Source organism: Pelobates fuscus, chromosome 5 (genome assembly GCF_036172605.1).
Source record: "Pelobates fuscus isolate aPelFus1 chromosome 5, aPelFus1.pri, whole genome shotgun sequence".
In the NCBI taxonomy this organism is placed as follows: domain Eukaryota; kingdom Metazoa; phylum Chordata; class Amphibia; order Anura; family Pelobatidae; genus Pelobates; species Pelobates fuscus.
The window spans coordinates 71,591,838-71,607,961 of record NC_086321.1 but is presented as its reverse complement, the minus strand read 5'-3'; the positions used below and the strand labels follow the sequence as shown (position 1 = coordinate 71,607,961).

The 16,124-nt window shown below is 42.0% G+C and overlaps 1 protein-coding gene across 2 annotated transcripts in view; it reads right to left on the bottom strand.

The window, feature by feature from the left end:
* Window positions 1-9,550: 9,550 nt before the first annotated feature.
* Window positions 9,551-16,124, bottom strand: part of IL7R (interleukin 7 receptor) — a 58,493-nt gene continuing 51,919 nt past the window's right edge. For both annotated transcript variants that reach the window (XM_063456848.1, XM_063456849.1), the window contains 2 exons: window positions 15,332-15,407; window positions 9,551-10,952 (listed from right to left, as the gene is read on the bottom strand). In XM_063456848.1, coding sequence (XP_063312918.1) covers window positions 10,455-10,952; window positions 15,332-15,407 — 574 coding nt within the window. In that variant the 3' untranslated portion in view covers window positions 9,551-10,454. The remainder of the gene's footprint in view (window positions 10,953-15,331; window positions 15,408-16,124) is intronic.

The following is a 16,124-nucleotide window of genomic DNA, read 5'->3' as shown; positions in this document are numbered from 1 at the left end:
TGTATCCATGGGATGTTACTCAGCCTCCACTCACCTCACAGTCTATCCATGGGATGTGACTCAGCCTCCACTCACCTCACAGTGTATCCATGGGATGTGACTCAGCCTCCACTCACCTCACAGTGTATCCATGGGATGTGACTCAGCCTCCACTCACCTCACAGTGTATCCATGGGATGTGACTCAGCCTCCACTCACCTCACAGTGTATCCATGGGATGTTACTCAGCCTCCACTCACCTCACAGTCTATCCATGGGATGTGACTCAGCCTCCACTCACCTCACAGTGTATCCATGGGATGTGACTCAGCCTCCAATCACCTCACAGTGTATCCATGGGATGTGACTCAGTCCAAACACCTTGCAGTGTATCCATGGGATTTGACTCAGCCTCCACTCACCTCACAGTGTATCCATGGGATGTGACTCAGCAGCCACTCACCTCACAGTGTATCCATGGGATGTGACTCAGCATCCACTCACCTCACATTGATCCATGGGATGTGACTCAGCAGCCACTCACCTCACAGTGTATCCATGGGATATGACTAAGCCTCCACTCACCTCACAGTGTATCCATGGGATGTGACTCAGCAGCCACTCACCTCACAGTGTATCCATGGGATGTGACTCAGCATCCACTCACCTCACAGTGTATCCATGGGATGTGACTCAGCCTTCACTCACCTCACAGTGTATCCATGGGATGTGACTCAGCCTCCACTCACCTCACAGTGTATCCATGGGATGTGACTCAGCCTCCACTCACCTCACAGTGTATCCATGGGATGTGACTCAGCCTCCACTCACCTCACAGTGTATCCATGGGATGTGACTCAGCCTCCACTCACCTCACAGTGTATCCATGGGATGTGACTCAGCCTCCACTCACCTCACAGTGTATCCATGGGATGTGACTCAGCCTCCAATCACCTCACAGTGTATCCATGGGATGTGACTCAGTCCAATCACCTTGCAGTGTATCCATGGGATATGACTCAGCCTCCACTCACCTCACAGTGTATCCATGGGATGTGACTCAGCAGCCACTCACCTCACAGTGTATCCATGGGATGTGACTCAGCATCCACTCACCTCACAGTGTTTCCATGGGATGTGACTCAGCAGCCACTCACCTCACAGTGTATCCATGGGATATGACTCAGCCTCCACTCACCTCACAGTGTATCCATGGGATGTGACGAAGCCAGCCACTCACCTCACAGTGTATCCATGGGATGTGACTCAGCATCCACTCACCTCACAGTGTATCCATGGGATGTGACTCAGCAGCCACTCACCTCACAGTGTATCCATGCGATGTGACTCAGCCTCCACTCACCTCACAGTGTCTTCATGGGATGTGACTCAGCCTCCACTCACCTCACAGTGTATACATGGGATGTTACTCAGCCTCCACTCACCTCACAGTGTATCCATGGGATGTGACTCAGCCTCCACTCACCTCACAGTGTATCCATGGGTTGTGACTCAGCCTTCACTCACCTCACAGTGTATCCATGGGATGTGACTCAGCCTCCACTCACCTCACAGTGTATCCATGGGATGTGACTCAGCCTCCACTCACCTCACAGTGTATCCATGGGATGTGACTCAGCCTCCACTCACCTCACAGTGTATCCATGGGATGTGACTCAGCCTCCACTCACCTCACAGTGTATCCATGGGATGTGACTCAGCCTCCACTCACCTCACAGTGTATCCATGGGATGTGACTCAGCCTCCAATCACCTCACAGTGTATCCATGGGATGTGACTCAGTCCAATCACCTTGCAGTGTATCCATGGGATATGACTCAGCCTCCACTCACCTCACAGTGTATCCATGGGATGTGACTCAGCAGCCACTCACCTCACAGTGTATCCATGGGATGTGACTCAGCATCCACTCACCTCACAGTGTTTCCATGGGATGTGACTCAGCAGCCACTCACCTCACAGTGTATCCATGCGATGTGACTCAGCCTCCACTCACCTCACAGTGTCTTCATGGGATGTGACTCAGCCTCCACTCACCTCACAGTGTATACATGGGATGTTACTCAGCCTCCACTCACCTCACAGTGTATCCATGGGATGTGACTCAGCCTCCACTCACCTCACAGTGTATCCATGGGTTGTGACTCAGCCTCCACTGACCTCACAGTGTATACATGGGAAGTGACTCAGCCTCCACTCACCTCAGTGTATACATGGGATGTGACTCAGCCTCCACTCACCTCACAGTGTATCCATGGGATGTGACTAAGCAGCCACTCACCTCACAGTGTATCCATGGGATGTAACTCAGCCTCCACTCACCTCACAGTGTATCCATGGGATGTGACTCAGCCTCACCTCACAGTGTATCCATGGGATGTGACTCAGCCTCCACTCACCTCACAGTGTATTCATGCGATGTGACTCAACCTTCACTCACCTCACAGTGTATCCATGGGATGTGACTCAGCCTCCACTCACCTCACAGTGTATCCATGGGATGTGACTCAGCCTCCACTCACCTTACAGTGTATCCATGGGATGTGACAGCCTCCAATCACCTCACAGTGTATACATGGGATGTGACTCAGCCTCCACTCACCTCACAGTGTATACATGGGATGTGACTCAGCCTCCACTCACCTCACAGTGTATACATGGGATGTGACTCAGCAGCCACTCACTTCACAGTGTATCCATGGGATGTGACTCAGCCTCCACTCACCTCACAGTGTATCCATGGGATGTGACTCAGCAGCTACTCACCTCACAGTGTATCCATGGGATGTGACTCAGCCTCCACTCACCTCACAGTGTATCCATGGGATGTGACTCAGCAGCCACTCACCTCACAGTGTATCCATGGGATGTGACTCAGCCTCCACTCACCTCACAGTGTATCCATGGGATGTGACAGCCTCCACTCACCTCACAGTGTATCCTTGGGATGTGACTCAGCAGCCACTCACCTCACAGTGTATCCATGGGATATGACTCAGCCTCCACTCACCTCACAGTGTATCCATGGGATATGACTCAGCCTCCACTCACCTCACAGTGTATCCATGGGATGTGACGAAGCCAGCCACTCACCTCACAGTGTATCCATGGGATGTGACTCAGCCTCCACTCACCTCACAGTGTATCCATGGGATGTGACTCAGCAGCCACTCACCTCACAGTGTATCCATGGGATGTGACTCAGCAGCCACTCACCTCACAGTGTATCCATGGGATGTGACTCAGCCTCCACTCACCTCACAGTGTATCCATGGGATGTGACAGCCTCCACTCACCTCACAGTGTATCCTTGGGATGTGACTCAGCAGCCACTCACCTCACAGTGTATCCATGGGATATGACTCAGCCTCCACTCACCTCACAGTGTATCCATGGGATATGACTCAGCCTCCACTCACCTCACAGTGTATCCATGGGATGTGACGAAGCCAGCCACTCACCTCACAGTGTATCCATGGGATGTGACTCAGCATCCACTCACCTCACAGTGTATCCATGGGATGTGACTCAGCAGCCACTCACCTCACAGTGTATCCATGCGATGTGACTCAGCCTCCACTCACCTCACAGTGTCTTCATGGGATGTGACTCAGCCTCCACTCACCTCACAGTGTATACATGGGATGTTACTCAGCCTCCACTCACCTCACAGTGTATCCATGGGATGTGACTCAGCCTCCACTCACCTCACAGTGTATCCATGGGTTGTGACTCAGCCTCCACTCACTTCACAGTGTATTCATGCGATGTGACTCAACCTTCACTCACCTCACAGTGTATCCATGGGATGTGACTCAGCCTCCACTCACCTCACAGTGTATCCATGGGATGTGACTCAGCCTCCACTCACCTCACAGTGTATCCATGGGATGTGACTCAGCCTCCACTCACCTTACAGTGTATCCATGGGATGTGACTCAGCCTCCAATCACCTCACAGTGTATACATGGGATGTGACTCAGCCTCCACTCACCTCACAGTGTATACATGGGATGTGACTCAGCCTCCACTCACCTCACAGTGTATACATGGGATGTGACTCAGCAGCCACTCACTTCACAGTGTATCCATGGGATGTGACTCAGCCTCCACTCACCTCACAGTGTATCCATGGGATGTGACTCAGCAGCTACTCACCTCACAGTGTATCCATGGGATGTGACTCAGCCTCCACTCACCTCACAGTGTATCCATGGGATGTGACTCAGCAGCTACTCACCTCACAGTGTATCCATGGGATGTGACTCAGCCTCCACTCACCTCACAGTGTATCCATGGGATGTGACTCAGCAGCCACTCACCTCACAGTGTATCCATGGGATGTGACTCAGCAGCTACTCACCTCACAGTGTATCCATGGGATGTGACTCAGCCTCCACTCACCTCACAGTGTATCCTTGGGATGTGACTCAGCAGCCACTCACCTCACAGTGTATCCATGGGATATGATTCAGCCTCCACTCACCTCACAGTGGATCCACGCAAAGTCACTCAGCCTTCACTTACCTAATAGAGTATATCCAGGTTTCAAGAGCTCTGTCTTTCTGTGTCTTTGAGCAAGGAACAATAAAGTTATTACAATAACAGTGACTCTCCTGTGGTAATTTACTGTGCAGGATTAATCTCCTGTGTGAGGTAAGTAACCATCCTCCATTACTGCTGTGTGAGGTAAGTAACCAGCCTCCATTACTGCTATATGAGGTCACTAACCATCCTCCATTACTGCTGTATGAGGTCACTAACCATCCTCCATTACTGCTATATGAGGTCACTAACCATCCTCCATTACTGCTGTATGAGGTCACTAACCAGCTTCCATTACTGCTGTATGAGGTCACTAACCAGCCTCCATTACTGCTGTTTGAGGTCACTAACCAACTTCCATTACTGCTGTTTGATGTAATTCACAAGCTTTAGGATCAGCAGGACTCTCTTGCACTCTCTTGGCATTTTCTGGGATCCCCATGTTTCCTTTACATGTCCTTTTATTTATGCTCAAATTCACATCCGTGTTCGAGTCCGAGTTACGCATTTGCCAGTTTGTATCTGGAGCTGTTTCTTATTAAACTTGCACTTTTATGAAGTACCATTGAAATGGGATACTCCACACCCATAAAGAAGCAAGCTGAAGGGCTTTATGGGCATGGACTGATCTTATAATAATAAAATAATGTTAATAACTCCATCAGCTATGTAATAATAATCACTAAGTCTACGTGATATGTGAGAAGTAGCCCCTTTGCAAGCATATGTATGAGAGCTTTGACAAGTTTGCTTTCTGTGATTTTATTTTATTTTACATTTGATACATAAACATTGTGACAAAATAAACAAAAGTAAAAAGCTTTTGGTAACATGAATTGAAACATAAACAGATATATGTATTTATTGAATACCATTAGCAGTCATATTCCCTTTTAAACAATGACCTATTTCATCCATATTCTTACTTAATAGGGATATATTGGGTAACTTTATCCATAGATTACATTCATTAACTATATGTATTATAGATTTATACATCTGTTTGCAGCATGCAGACATATTTTAAGCAGCAAATACATTTTTACTAAAAATATAAAAACAGATACAAACACAAAGTATGCATACAATAAACGTGTAAGAAGAACATGCTTTAAGCTGTTATCATTCAACTCTAAAATTATCATTTATAGTTTAACCGTACATCATTTAATAACATGATATTGCAGACCATTGTTCATTGGATATAATATCTTGTTGGCTGTAACTTCATGATGTGCCTGCATTTATTTGTTCAAGTATTTAGGATCTCTTACTGCTGAATTCTCAATTGAACAAATAACAGCCCATATCTACTATGAAATGCAGACTTCCTGGAGTAGTTACAGTAAAAACAACCCATTTACTATGTCTTGAACATATATATTTAAAGCTCTTTAATGTGCTATTTATGTAAGCATTACTGTTTATTAAACAGGCAGCAGCATTTTCCCAAAAAATTGCCATAAATAGGTACACCAACATAATCAGCAACACCTTCCATTGCCTGTATGCATATCTATATGTTGATTTCAATCTGTCAGGGTACAGACACATTTAAAAAATAATATAAAAGTACATGAAGTTCCATCTATACATTGTACATGTAGAAATGCTGGAAAATGTATAGATTTTTAGAATGCCTACTTAAAGATAAAATCCCTCTGCCATCTATTAATCGAGTGACAGGAGAGAGAACAATCCTCACACAGGTTCTCCTGCTCTCTGTGACAGATGCTACTGTGATGTTTCTCTGGCAAGCATGTCTCTCACTTCTGCAGAGGATGTCACTCTGTGCTGATTCTGATTTGTTGGTAGGAAAGCCAGCACAATGGCGTCATTTGGGAAGTGCACGTTGCTTGGGGAAATGTACCAGTAGACGACCTCAATTATGACTGAGGGGGCAGGAAGAAGATGAGAGCAAGGAGTTCGAATGTTATGTTTTGTAATTTTTAAAATTTCCACATCTCATTTAAAGTGGCTCTGTTACTTTGGCGGTTTTGCTTTTAAATTAATCCTTTCTGGTCCCTTGATTTCTCCTTTTTTATGTATTTTTTTTAATTCATCTTCGTTCGTTAGTTATACATAATAAATAGTAAAGACTATTTTTTTCTTTGATTGGGAGTGTGATCTTTGGGAAATATTGGTACTGTGTAAAAGGAACCCTATAGTGTTAGGAATACACACCTGTATTCCTAATGCTACATTGTCCTTGTCCCCAGTTCTATACAGGTTTCCCTTCCATGTGCCATAAAAACAAAACAAAGTTTTACTTAACTTTTTGCAGTGCTGAGGCAACCTTGGAGGTGCTTACCTGTTCATCTACCGCTACATCATCGAGAAAGCATGGACTCCTCTGTGATATCCAATCCCTTCAGTCACTTACCTGAATCCAGTGCTGAAGTCCCTTTGGCGCTTGGCCATGCTCTGCCCACACTCACTTTAGTATTTCCCCATAGGAAAGCTTTATTCACTAGAGGTGGAGTTAACCCTGGATAGTAATTATTGCAATTTCTCAATAACTGTAATAATTACTATTGCAGGGTTAAGAGAACCATTGCACCCAGATCAATTCAATGAGCTGAAGTGGTCTGGGTGCCTACAATGTCCCTTTAAAAGGACAGGGCCACTACACCTAAACCACTTCATTGAGATAAGGTTGTGTGGGTGATTTTAGTGTCCTTTAAGCATAATCTATCTGTCAAAAAATCCGACAGAAGGGCAAACTGCAGACATCATGGACAGAAGGAAAACAAAATAGAGATGCCCAGGTATTAAGATCCAATGCAAGGCAGAAAAAGATCATAAATATAAATAAAGGCAAGTGGCAAAGATAGGAGTATAATCATTAAGGTGCATGGGGTATAAGGATAGGAAAACCGAAAGAAAAAAAAAACCATGACAGAGTCACTTTATGGAAGATATTACGTTATATAATATTTTGGCAGTGACTATGGTTGGAAAGGTAAAAGAAAAGTTCAGATATTTTGGATGACATTATGGGAGTAAATTGTATTTTTCTTTTTATTAAATGGTTTCTTACTAAAGTCTGAGTTATATAGTTTTATGTCTTCAGTCCACATTAGTTACCATTGACCAGATTTTTTATTTAAGAAATATTGCGTATTACCCTGAAATCCTGTGGGTTTATTCACACTCCAATCAGGTTGATCCATTAAAATATGAAATGCCAGAAATTCAAAGGGAATTGTTAGAAATTCAAAGAAGGATTAACTTCTAAATGTTGGCTTAGCGATCTAAGTGTACAAATTTAAAAAGACAAGTATGGTCATCTACACAGCTTTTCTTAAATTAGTTAAAAACAGGGGGGGTAGGTGCAGCGCTTCAGTAATCCTTGACAAGGTATATGTGAAGAGAACCAGAGAAGGAATAATAGTGTAGTATTTAAAACTGTAATAGTGTAGTTTATGTCCTCATAAAAAACAAACAAATAAAAATCGTATATGGTGAAGTATGTAGAGCTATGAAGCAAGGGTAGGTAAAAACTATAAAATGTGCACGTGACATTTTATAGTTTTTACCTAACCTTGCTTCATAGCTCTACATACTTCACCATATACGATTTTTATTTGTTTGAAGTGGTATGAAGTGGCTTGAAGTGGTATGATCCCCACTCAAGGATACAGGTGTAAAAGGAAATTCTTCCCTCCGTGTATATGTGGAAATAAACAAACAGAACCACAATAGTGTACACCATAAAAAGGAGTGTAAGCAGAAATAAATAATATAAGCCTACTCACATGCTAATGAGCAAGTTCCGGTTTGCTCAATCCAAAGCGCTTGGGTGGTATGATCCCCACCAGGGATATAGCTCCAAACAATCTGACAGCAGCAAAGTATGGTCCAATTAAAAAAGTACTTTAATGTTAAAAAAATATAATAAAAGAAATACAATATATAATAAAATAGTGATAAAAAATTTATAAACAATACACTTAACGCGTTTCTCCTTGGATAGGCTTTATCAAAACACAAGGAGAAACGCGTTAAGTGTAGATTGCTGCTGTCAGATTGTTTGGAGCAATATCCCTGGTGGGGATCATACCACCCAAGCGCTTTGGATTGAGCAAACCGGAACTTGCTCATTAGCATGTGAGTAGGCTTATATTATTTATTTCTGCTTACACTCCTTTTTTATGGTGTACACTATTGTGGTTCTGTTTGTTTATTTCCACTTATACACGGAGGGAAGAATTTGCTTTTACACCTGTATCCTTGAGTGGGGATCATACCACTTCAAGCGCTATTAGAGGAGCCAGGTTTTACGTCTCCATTACACGTGAGAGCACATTTTATCATTTTTACCAACCCTTGCTTTATAGCTCTTCATACTTCACCATATACGATTTTTATTTGTTTGTTTTTTATGAAGATACCCCTACCACATCTATAACTTGAAGAATTGCCTCTACACTTGATCCATAGGCGGGGATTATTCCGCCCAGGCGCATACACTGGAGCTGTATTGAAGCTCCAGGAAAGTGTGAGTGCACATCCTTTATTTTATTTATCACCACTACAGTTTCAAATACTACACTATTATTCCTTCTCTGGTTCTCTTCACATATACCTTGTCAAGGATTACTGAAGCACTGCACCTACCCCCCTGTTTTTATCCAATTTTCTGATTGGAAAAGAGAGACTCCGTATTGGTGTTCCAGCTGCTTTTGGACTATTATCATTTTGCTTCTGCGCTGAATTTATTTTTGTGTGATTGTGTATTTCTTAAATTAGTGTTTGTGCTCAGTTTGGGCAATATGGTGACCATCAACTCCCATTGCCCTCAAACAGATGTTCTGGCTGACCAGTGATGGGAGTCCAGCAGCTCAAGTACTATGCTTAGTTATCACACTTAATAATGACTGGCTCTTAAAAGGACACTATAGTCATCAGAACCACTACAGTTTAAACCCTTAAGGACCAAACTTCTGGAATAAAATGGAATCATGACATGTCACACATGTCATGTGTCCTTAAGGGGTTAAATTAGTGGTTCTGGTGTATATTGCTTGTCCTGAAGGCTCTACAATGTAAACCACACCTTTTCAGAGATGTTTACATTGGTGCATAGTAACACCTCTGGTGACAGTCACTCAGACGGCCAGTAGAGGTGCTTCCTGGGTCAGTACTGCACAATGTGCTGTGCATAGAGACCCTACATGTACCTCATAGAGATACATGGATTCAATGCATGCACATATGAGGAGTTGCTCATTGGCGCAATAGCCTCCCAATACGTTCCTATGGTAAAGCATCAGATTTGTGGAGATCATCAAGATTGATCTCAGCCATGGTGGCGCTAGCTGCAGTGAGACCGTATGGCGTGAGAGAAAAGGCAAGGCAAGGGGGCCTCAATATGAGGCAAAGGGGCTGAGGGCCTAACTAGTTAGTCTAATTCTATAGTTTCAGGAATATATGTTTGTATTCGTGACACTATAGTGTTCCTTTAAACACAGCCTCCATTTCCAAACTATGTTTACAGAAACTATTTTGACCCAGTCATAATAATATATTTTAGCCTCTTCCCCCACCCCATTGGCATTTATCCCCTACCTAACCACAGCTCTTCTCTTTTCCCTTTATTTTCATACTAAGTTTACTTTCTAAACATGTATTTACATTCTACTGTCATCCTCTCAATAATGATTCCTAAAAAAATAAAATAAAAAAATCTGGCAGCAAAATATTTTTGTTAATAAAGTATAGTTATAAAGGTTATTGGCAAGTACCATTCTTATCTTCTGGTGTTTTTCCTCCCCGTTTTATGGAGTCTTCTGACATCACGTCATCTTCTTTTCATGCCATGCCATATAAAATGACAGTAAGTGATCTCATTCCAGTTTAGGTCAGAATGCTGTGCCAAGTGTAACAATCCATATATGTATGAATTATTATTTGGTAGCACTGATGGGTGTCTTAAAGGCAGACATTGCAATATATGCTTCTTCCCAAGACAATACCTTAAAGCCACAAGGCATCTGTTTTCCAGCATTTGACTGAATGGATACATTTTCCACTGTAGAAGAGGATGTGTCTTCAGTCGTACTATTTTGGATTTTATCACAACTTCCACGAGATTGTGAGAAAATACTATCATTCGTTACAGTGTTGCCAAATACATTGGTTTTGTGGCTCTCCATAGCAGTGATGTTATCAGAGAAATTGTTATATGGTACATTCTGGTTATCCAAGGAGAAACTAATAGCATTCCCATTTGGTGGTTCATTGCTTTCACTTGCAGCAAGAGTTATGGATTCAGACTCCAAATCCGCTTCAGCTTCAGGTGGGGGTAGATTGTGTTCTTCTATTAGCTCTTCTGCATGCACATAATCCACTTTATTAATAGACATGTTCTCGAAAAGTTGTGGGTTGAAACTGATATGGTGATCCTAAATCATAAATGGTGGTAATAGAAACACTGTTAAAGAAGGCAGACACAAATAAACTTGTCATAAGATAATAGCTCTCCAAATCAAATAAACCTATCTGGTAAAAGTGTGAATTGTCATGAATTGGCAAACATTGGCCTATAATTTTGGAACTTATTTTAAATTCTTGACAAGGTACATCACAGAACTGGGTAGGCTTTTATTATAGATGAGTGTTCTCAAAATGGACACATCTAGCCAAGTGAAGGAGAAAAGAGAGTCACGTTCTCCAAGGGTTACCATACATACTATGTGCTAAAAAAAATAGACTATTGACCAGGCTTTGATTAATTAAAGACAGCTCTGAGTACAGAGCTAAAAATGAATAAGGTAGCAAAATGAAGTGTGTGTGCTCTGTGATATTTAGTTTTTAACTCTCTTCAGTTTATAGATTGTCATCCATAACAGTTGATGTTGTTAGAATCTTCTTCTATGAAAGAACAGATTTTTTTCTTGTTTGTGATTAACGGCTCAAGGTTCTGACGGCTCATGTTAAGCATACCTGCCAAAAGTTGTGCAAAAAGGATGCCACTTTCACTATAACTTGAAGGTATGTCAAAACAAGATTTGACAAGATGAGAAGAGTTAGAACTCTTTGCTTATTACAACTTGAGTAGCTGGTCATCATTTCCTTCATGCCTTAGTGAACATTCCATATCATGTCTATTAGTTATATAATTCGACTTTGCTTATTAGCCTGTTTCCCCTGTGCTATATCTCAGCATCTCTTTGTGCAGGCTTCTCTGTGGAATTTTACATGTAGGTGTAACATGCCCACAAATGTATCAACCATTTTAATGTCGCTATCAAGTCTTACAGTCTAAAAGAATTGGCGGAAATTCAAAGAGAATTTCACATTTTTGGACCAAAGTAGTCAAACTATAATTCCAATTCAGTTATTCTGTCCTTAAATTTGAAATTAAATTTGAATTCACTTTCTATTACTGACATTTTTCACTTTAGTAGATCACCCTGCTTGTCTTCAATGTATGAAGGAAAGTTCCAAAGCCAAAGCTGCTTTAAGCTTATCTGCCACAAGATGGTACAATTTCATAGCTCGTTCCCATAGGTATCTAGGATGTAGCTTGCTAACTATGTGGTTCATACTGCCGCAGGCACTTTTAGTGTAAGTTTATGGTTTTCTTCCTCTAGTTAAAGCCTCTATGTATTATGGAGATAAGCATGAATTCTTAATTCCTAATTTTTTTAAACTCTAGTTTAACTGAAAATAGAATTAAAGGACTGACATGAGAATGCAACTCACTTGGAGCAAATCTCAGCTTCTTCTACAATGACATAGTTAGAAAACAGAACAAAGGTGAGTTACTAAGATAACATTTGTTATTCTGAGTGCAATATACTAAATTCTGGTTTCTACGGTGATTAAGCATTATTTAGTATTTTACCATATTTATCATTTCGCCCCAGAATAGCATTTGATTTTATTTTCTTAAATCTCCCCTGATGTGTCAAAGAAAGTTCAGACGCCTCACATTAGTTTTCCTTGCTTATGTTTCCTATGAGAGTGCTATACTCTGTCTAAACAGGCTTGATGGTATATGTAGTTCATCTGCCAGATTTCTATTAAAAGCTGTCAGTGTCTGGCAGACTAGGTCACAAATAGCATCATTCATGAAAAAAATAAATAAATAAAAGGAACACTTTAGGATCCCTGTATCCCTGACCCTATAGTGTTAATACACCATCTAGCCCCCTGCCCCCACTAAATATAGTAAAATCTTACCTTTATTCTACAGCTGGTGCTGGCGCTGCCCCTGATCTGCCTCCTTGATTGACATCATTAGAAGTGGTGATCTCAGCCAATCACAATGCTTTCACATAGGAAAGCATTGAATAGGCCAAGATTGTCAAGGAGGCAGATCAGAGGCAGAGTCAGCACTAGTCAAACACAGCACTGGCAAATCAGCATCTCCTCGTAGAGATGCACTGGTTTAATGCATCTTTATGAGGAAAGTTCACTGTCTCCATGCAGAGCATGGAGACACTGAATGTCTGCAGCACTGCCCCTGGTAGCACCTCCAGTAGCCATGTGAGGAGTGACCAGTAGAGGTATCCCTAGACTGTAATGTAAACACTGCATTTTCTGAAAAAAGCCTAAAGGAACTGATTATACTCACCAGAACAAATACAATACGGTGTTGTTCTGGTGAGTATAGTGTCTCTTTAAGCAATCCATGCAAGCTAATAGAATTTGTTGGGAAACTTATTTTAATTCATCAACAAGTTTTGCTTATGATTTTCATGAATAAAAAAAGTTACTGCCAGGTATGGCATATACACATGGTTATAGTTCAATTGATTGTAGGTTATGATGTAGGGAGTGCCCTTTTAATACCTAAACACGGCACTGGAAACAAATAATGGAGTGGCACATGTCTAAAATGTGTAGAAATTCCAGTAACTTTGTTACTGTTTTTTTTTTATTAAAATGGCAGAAGAGTTTGGAATTCACTACCATGTTAATGCATTTAATAGATAAATAAAAATATGCAAGTAAAAATAAAATATTAAAAACACACATTTTTAAAGATTGTAAAGCTGCTACACCTGCACAGCAACTGTTAAAATTAGGAAATGTCCTCCCTAGACAGGAAGTGACTCCAACCTCCATTACTGTACTCATTTTGGTCTGAGTAGTCTGATGTTATCCCTTAAACCTATATCTCGTATATGGAATTAGTACTTCACCCCCAGCACTAGTTTCACACATCATATACAGGGAGTGCAGAATTATTAGGCAAATGAGTATTTTGACCACATCATCCTCTTTATGCATGTTGTCTTACTCCAAGCTGTATAGGCTCGAAAGCCTACAACCAATTAAGCATATTAGGTGATGTGCATCTCTGTAATGAGAAGGGGTGTGGTCTAATGACATCAACACCCTACATCAGGTGTGCATAATTATTAGGCAACTTCCTTTCCTTTGGCAAAATGGGTCAAGAGAAGGACTTGACAGGCTCAGAAAAGTCAAAAATAGTGAGATATCTTGCAGAGGGATGCAGCACTCTTAAAATTGCAAAGCTTCTGAAGCGTGATCATCGAACAATCAAGCGTTTCATTCAAAATAGTCAACAGGGTCGCAAGAAGCGTGTGGCGAAACCAAGGTGCAAAATAACTGCCCATGAACTGAGAAAAGTCAAGCGTGCAGCTGCCAAGATGCCACTTGCCACCAGTTTGGCCATATTTCAGAGCTGCAACATCACTGGAGTGCCCAAAAGCACAAGGTGTGCAATACTCAGAGACATCGCCAAGGTAAGAAAGGCTGAAAGACGACCACCACTGAACAAGACACACAAGCTGAAACGTCAAGACTGGGCCAAGAAATATCTCAAGACTGATTTTTCTAAGGATTTATGGACTGATGAAATGAGAGTGAGTCTTGATGGGCCAGATGGATGGATTGGTAAAGGGCAGAGAGCTCCAGTCCGACTCAGACGCCAGCAAGGTGGAGGTGGAGTACTGGTTTGGGCTGGTATCATCAAAGATGAGCTTGTGGGGCCTTTTCGGGTTGAGGATGGAGTCAAGCTCAACTCCCAGTCCGGCTGCCAGTTTCTGTAAGACACCTTCTTCAAGCAGTGGTACAGGAAGAAGTCTGCATCCTTCAAGAAAAACATGATTTTCATGCAGGACAATGCTCCATCACACGCGTCCAAGTACTCCACAGCGTGGCTGGCAAGAAAGGGTATAAAAGACGAAAATCTAATGACATGGCCTCCTTGTTCACCTGATCTGAACCCCATTGAGAACCTGTGGTCCATCATCAAATGTGAGATTTACAAGGAGGGAAAACAGTACACCTCTCTGAACAGTGTCTGGGAGGCTGTGGTTGCTGCTGCACGCAATGTTGATGGTGAACAGATCAAAACACTGACAGAATCCATGGATGGCAGGCTTTTGAGTGTCCTTGCAAAGAAAGGTGGCTATATTGGTCACTGATATGTTTTTGTTATGTTTTTGAATGTCAGAAATGTATATTTGTGAATGTTGAGATGTTATATTGGTTTCACTGGTAAAAATAAATAATTGAAATGGGTATATATTTGTTTTTTGTTAAGTTGCCTAATAATTATGCACAGTAATAGTCACCTGCACACACAGATATCCCCCTAAAATAGCTATAACTAAAAACAAACTAAAAACTACTTCCAAAAATATTCAGCTTTGATATTAATGAGTTTTTTGGGTTCATTGAGAACATGGTTGTTGTTCAATAATAAAATTAATCCTCAAAAATAGAACTTGCCTAATAATTCTGCACTCCCTGTAGAGTCAAACATATATATAAATATAAATATTTTAAGAAAAATAAGGCAAACCTTAACTGGCTTCTTGCATAATTTTTCCAATACAGTTTTGTGATCTGGAATTTCTGGCCACAGTCGAGGTTTAATTCTGAAATACAAAACATCAATCAAACACAATGTAAAAAAAATATAATTTAAAAAAAAAAAAGCCACATTGTTGATAGTCAAATTATTTTGAATATTGAGAGCAGACTGAAGTAGTGAAGTTGTTATGTCTATATTCATGGGCGTCCGCTTTCACTATGCTCCCTCCCCACAGGCAATTTTCCCTCAGACTGCGACAGCTCAGTCCGAGAGAAAGAAGGCGGGAGGTGCTGGGGCTGCGTTTATGCTGAGAGGGGGGTGGAGGGAGTATTGTAAGGCTCCTTCCAAATACCCACCATTTTCATGCCTCTATGCACCGGCCCTGCATTCAGGCTCTGCCTCCTGCACGGAAGCCCCACCCCTTCACAAGCTTCGCCTCCCGCACTCACGCTGCTGACTAAGGAAGAGGACAATGGAGACCACCTCCCAGTGCTCCCAGTCTCCCACAGCCTTCTGTGACAGGGAAGCTTCAGCCCATGATAGTAATTGTGTGTGTTAGCTTGTAGTGAGAATGTGTGTGTCAGCGAGGTTGTCTGTAGTGAGCATGTGTATATGTCAGTGAGATTGTCTGTCAATGAGCCTATTTATGTGTATCAGGGAGCTTTTGTTTTATGTCAATCTCCAAACGCAACCCAACAAAGAACGTCCCTATAAACATGTAATACCACAACCAACCTTTTCTTACACAATACCACAAGCAGCATCCCTATACCCTCGACAC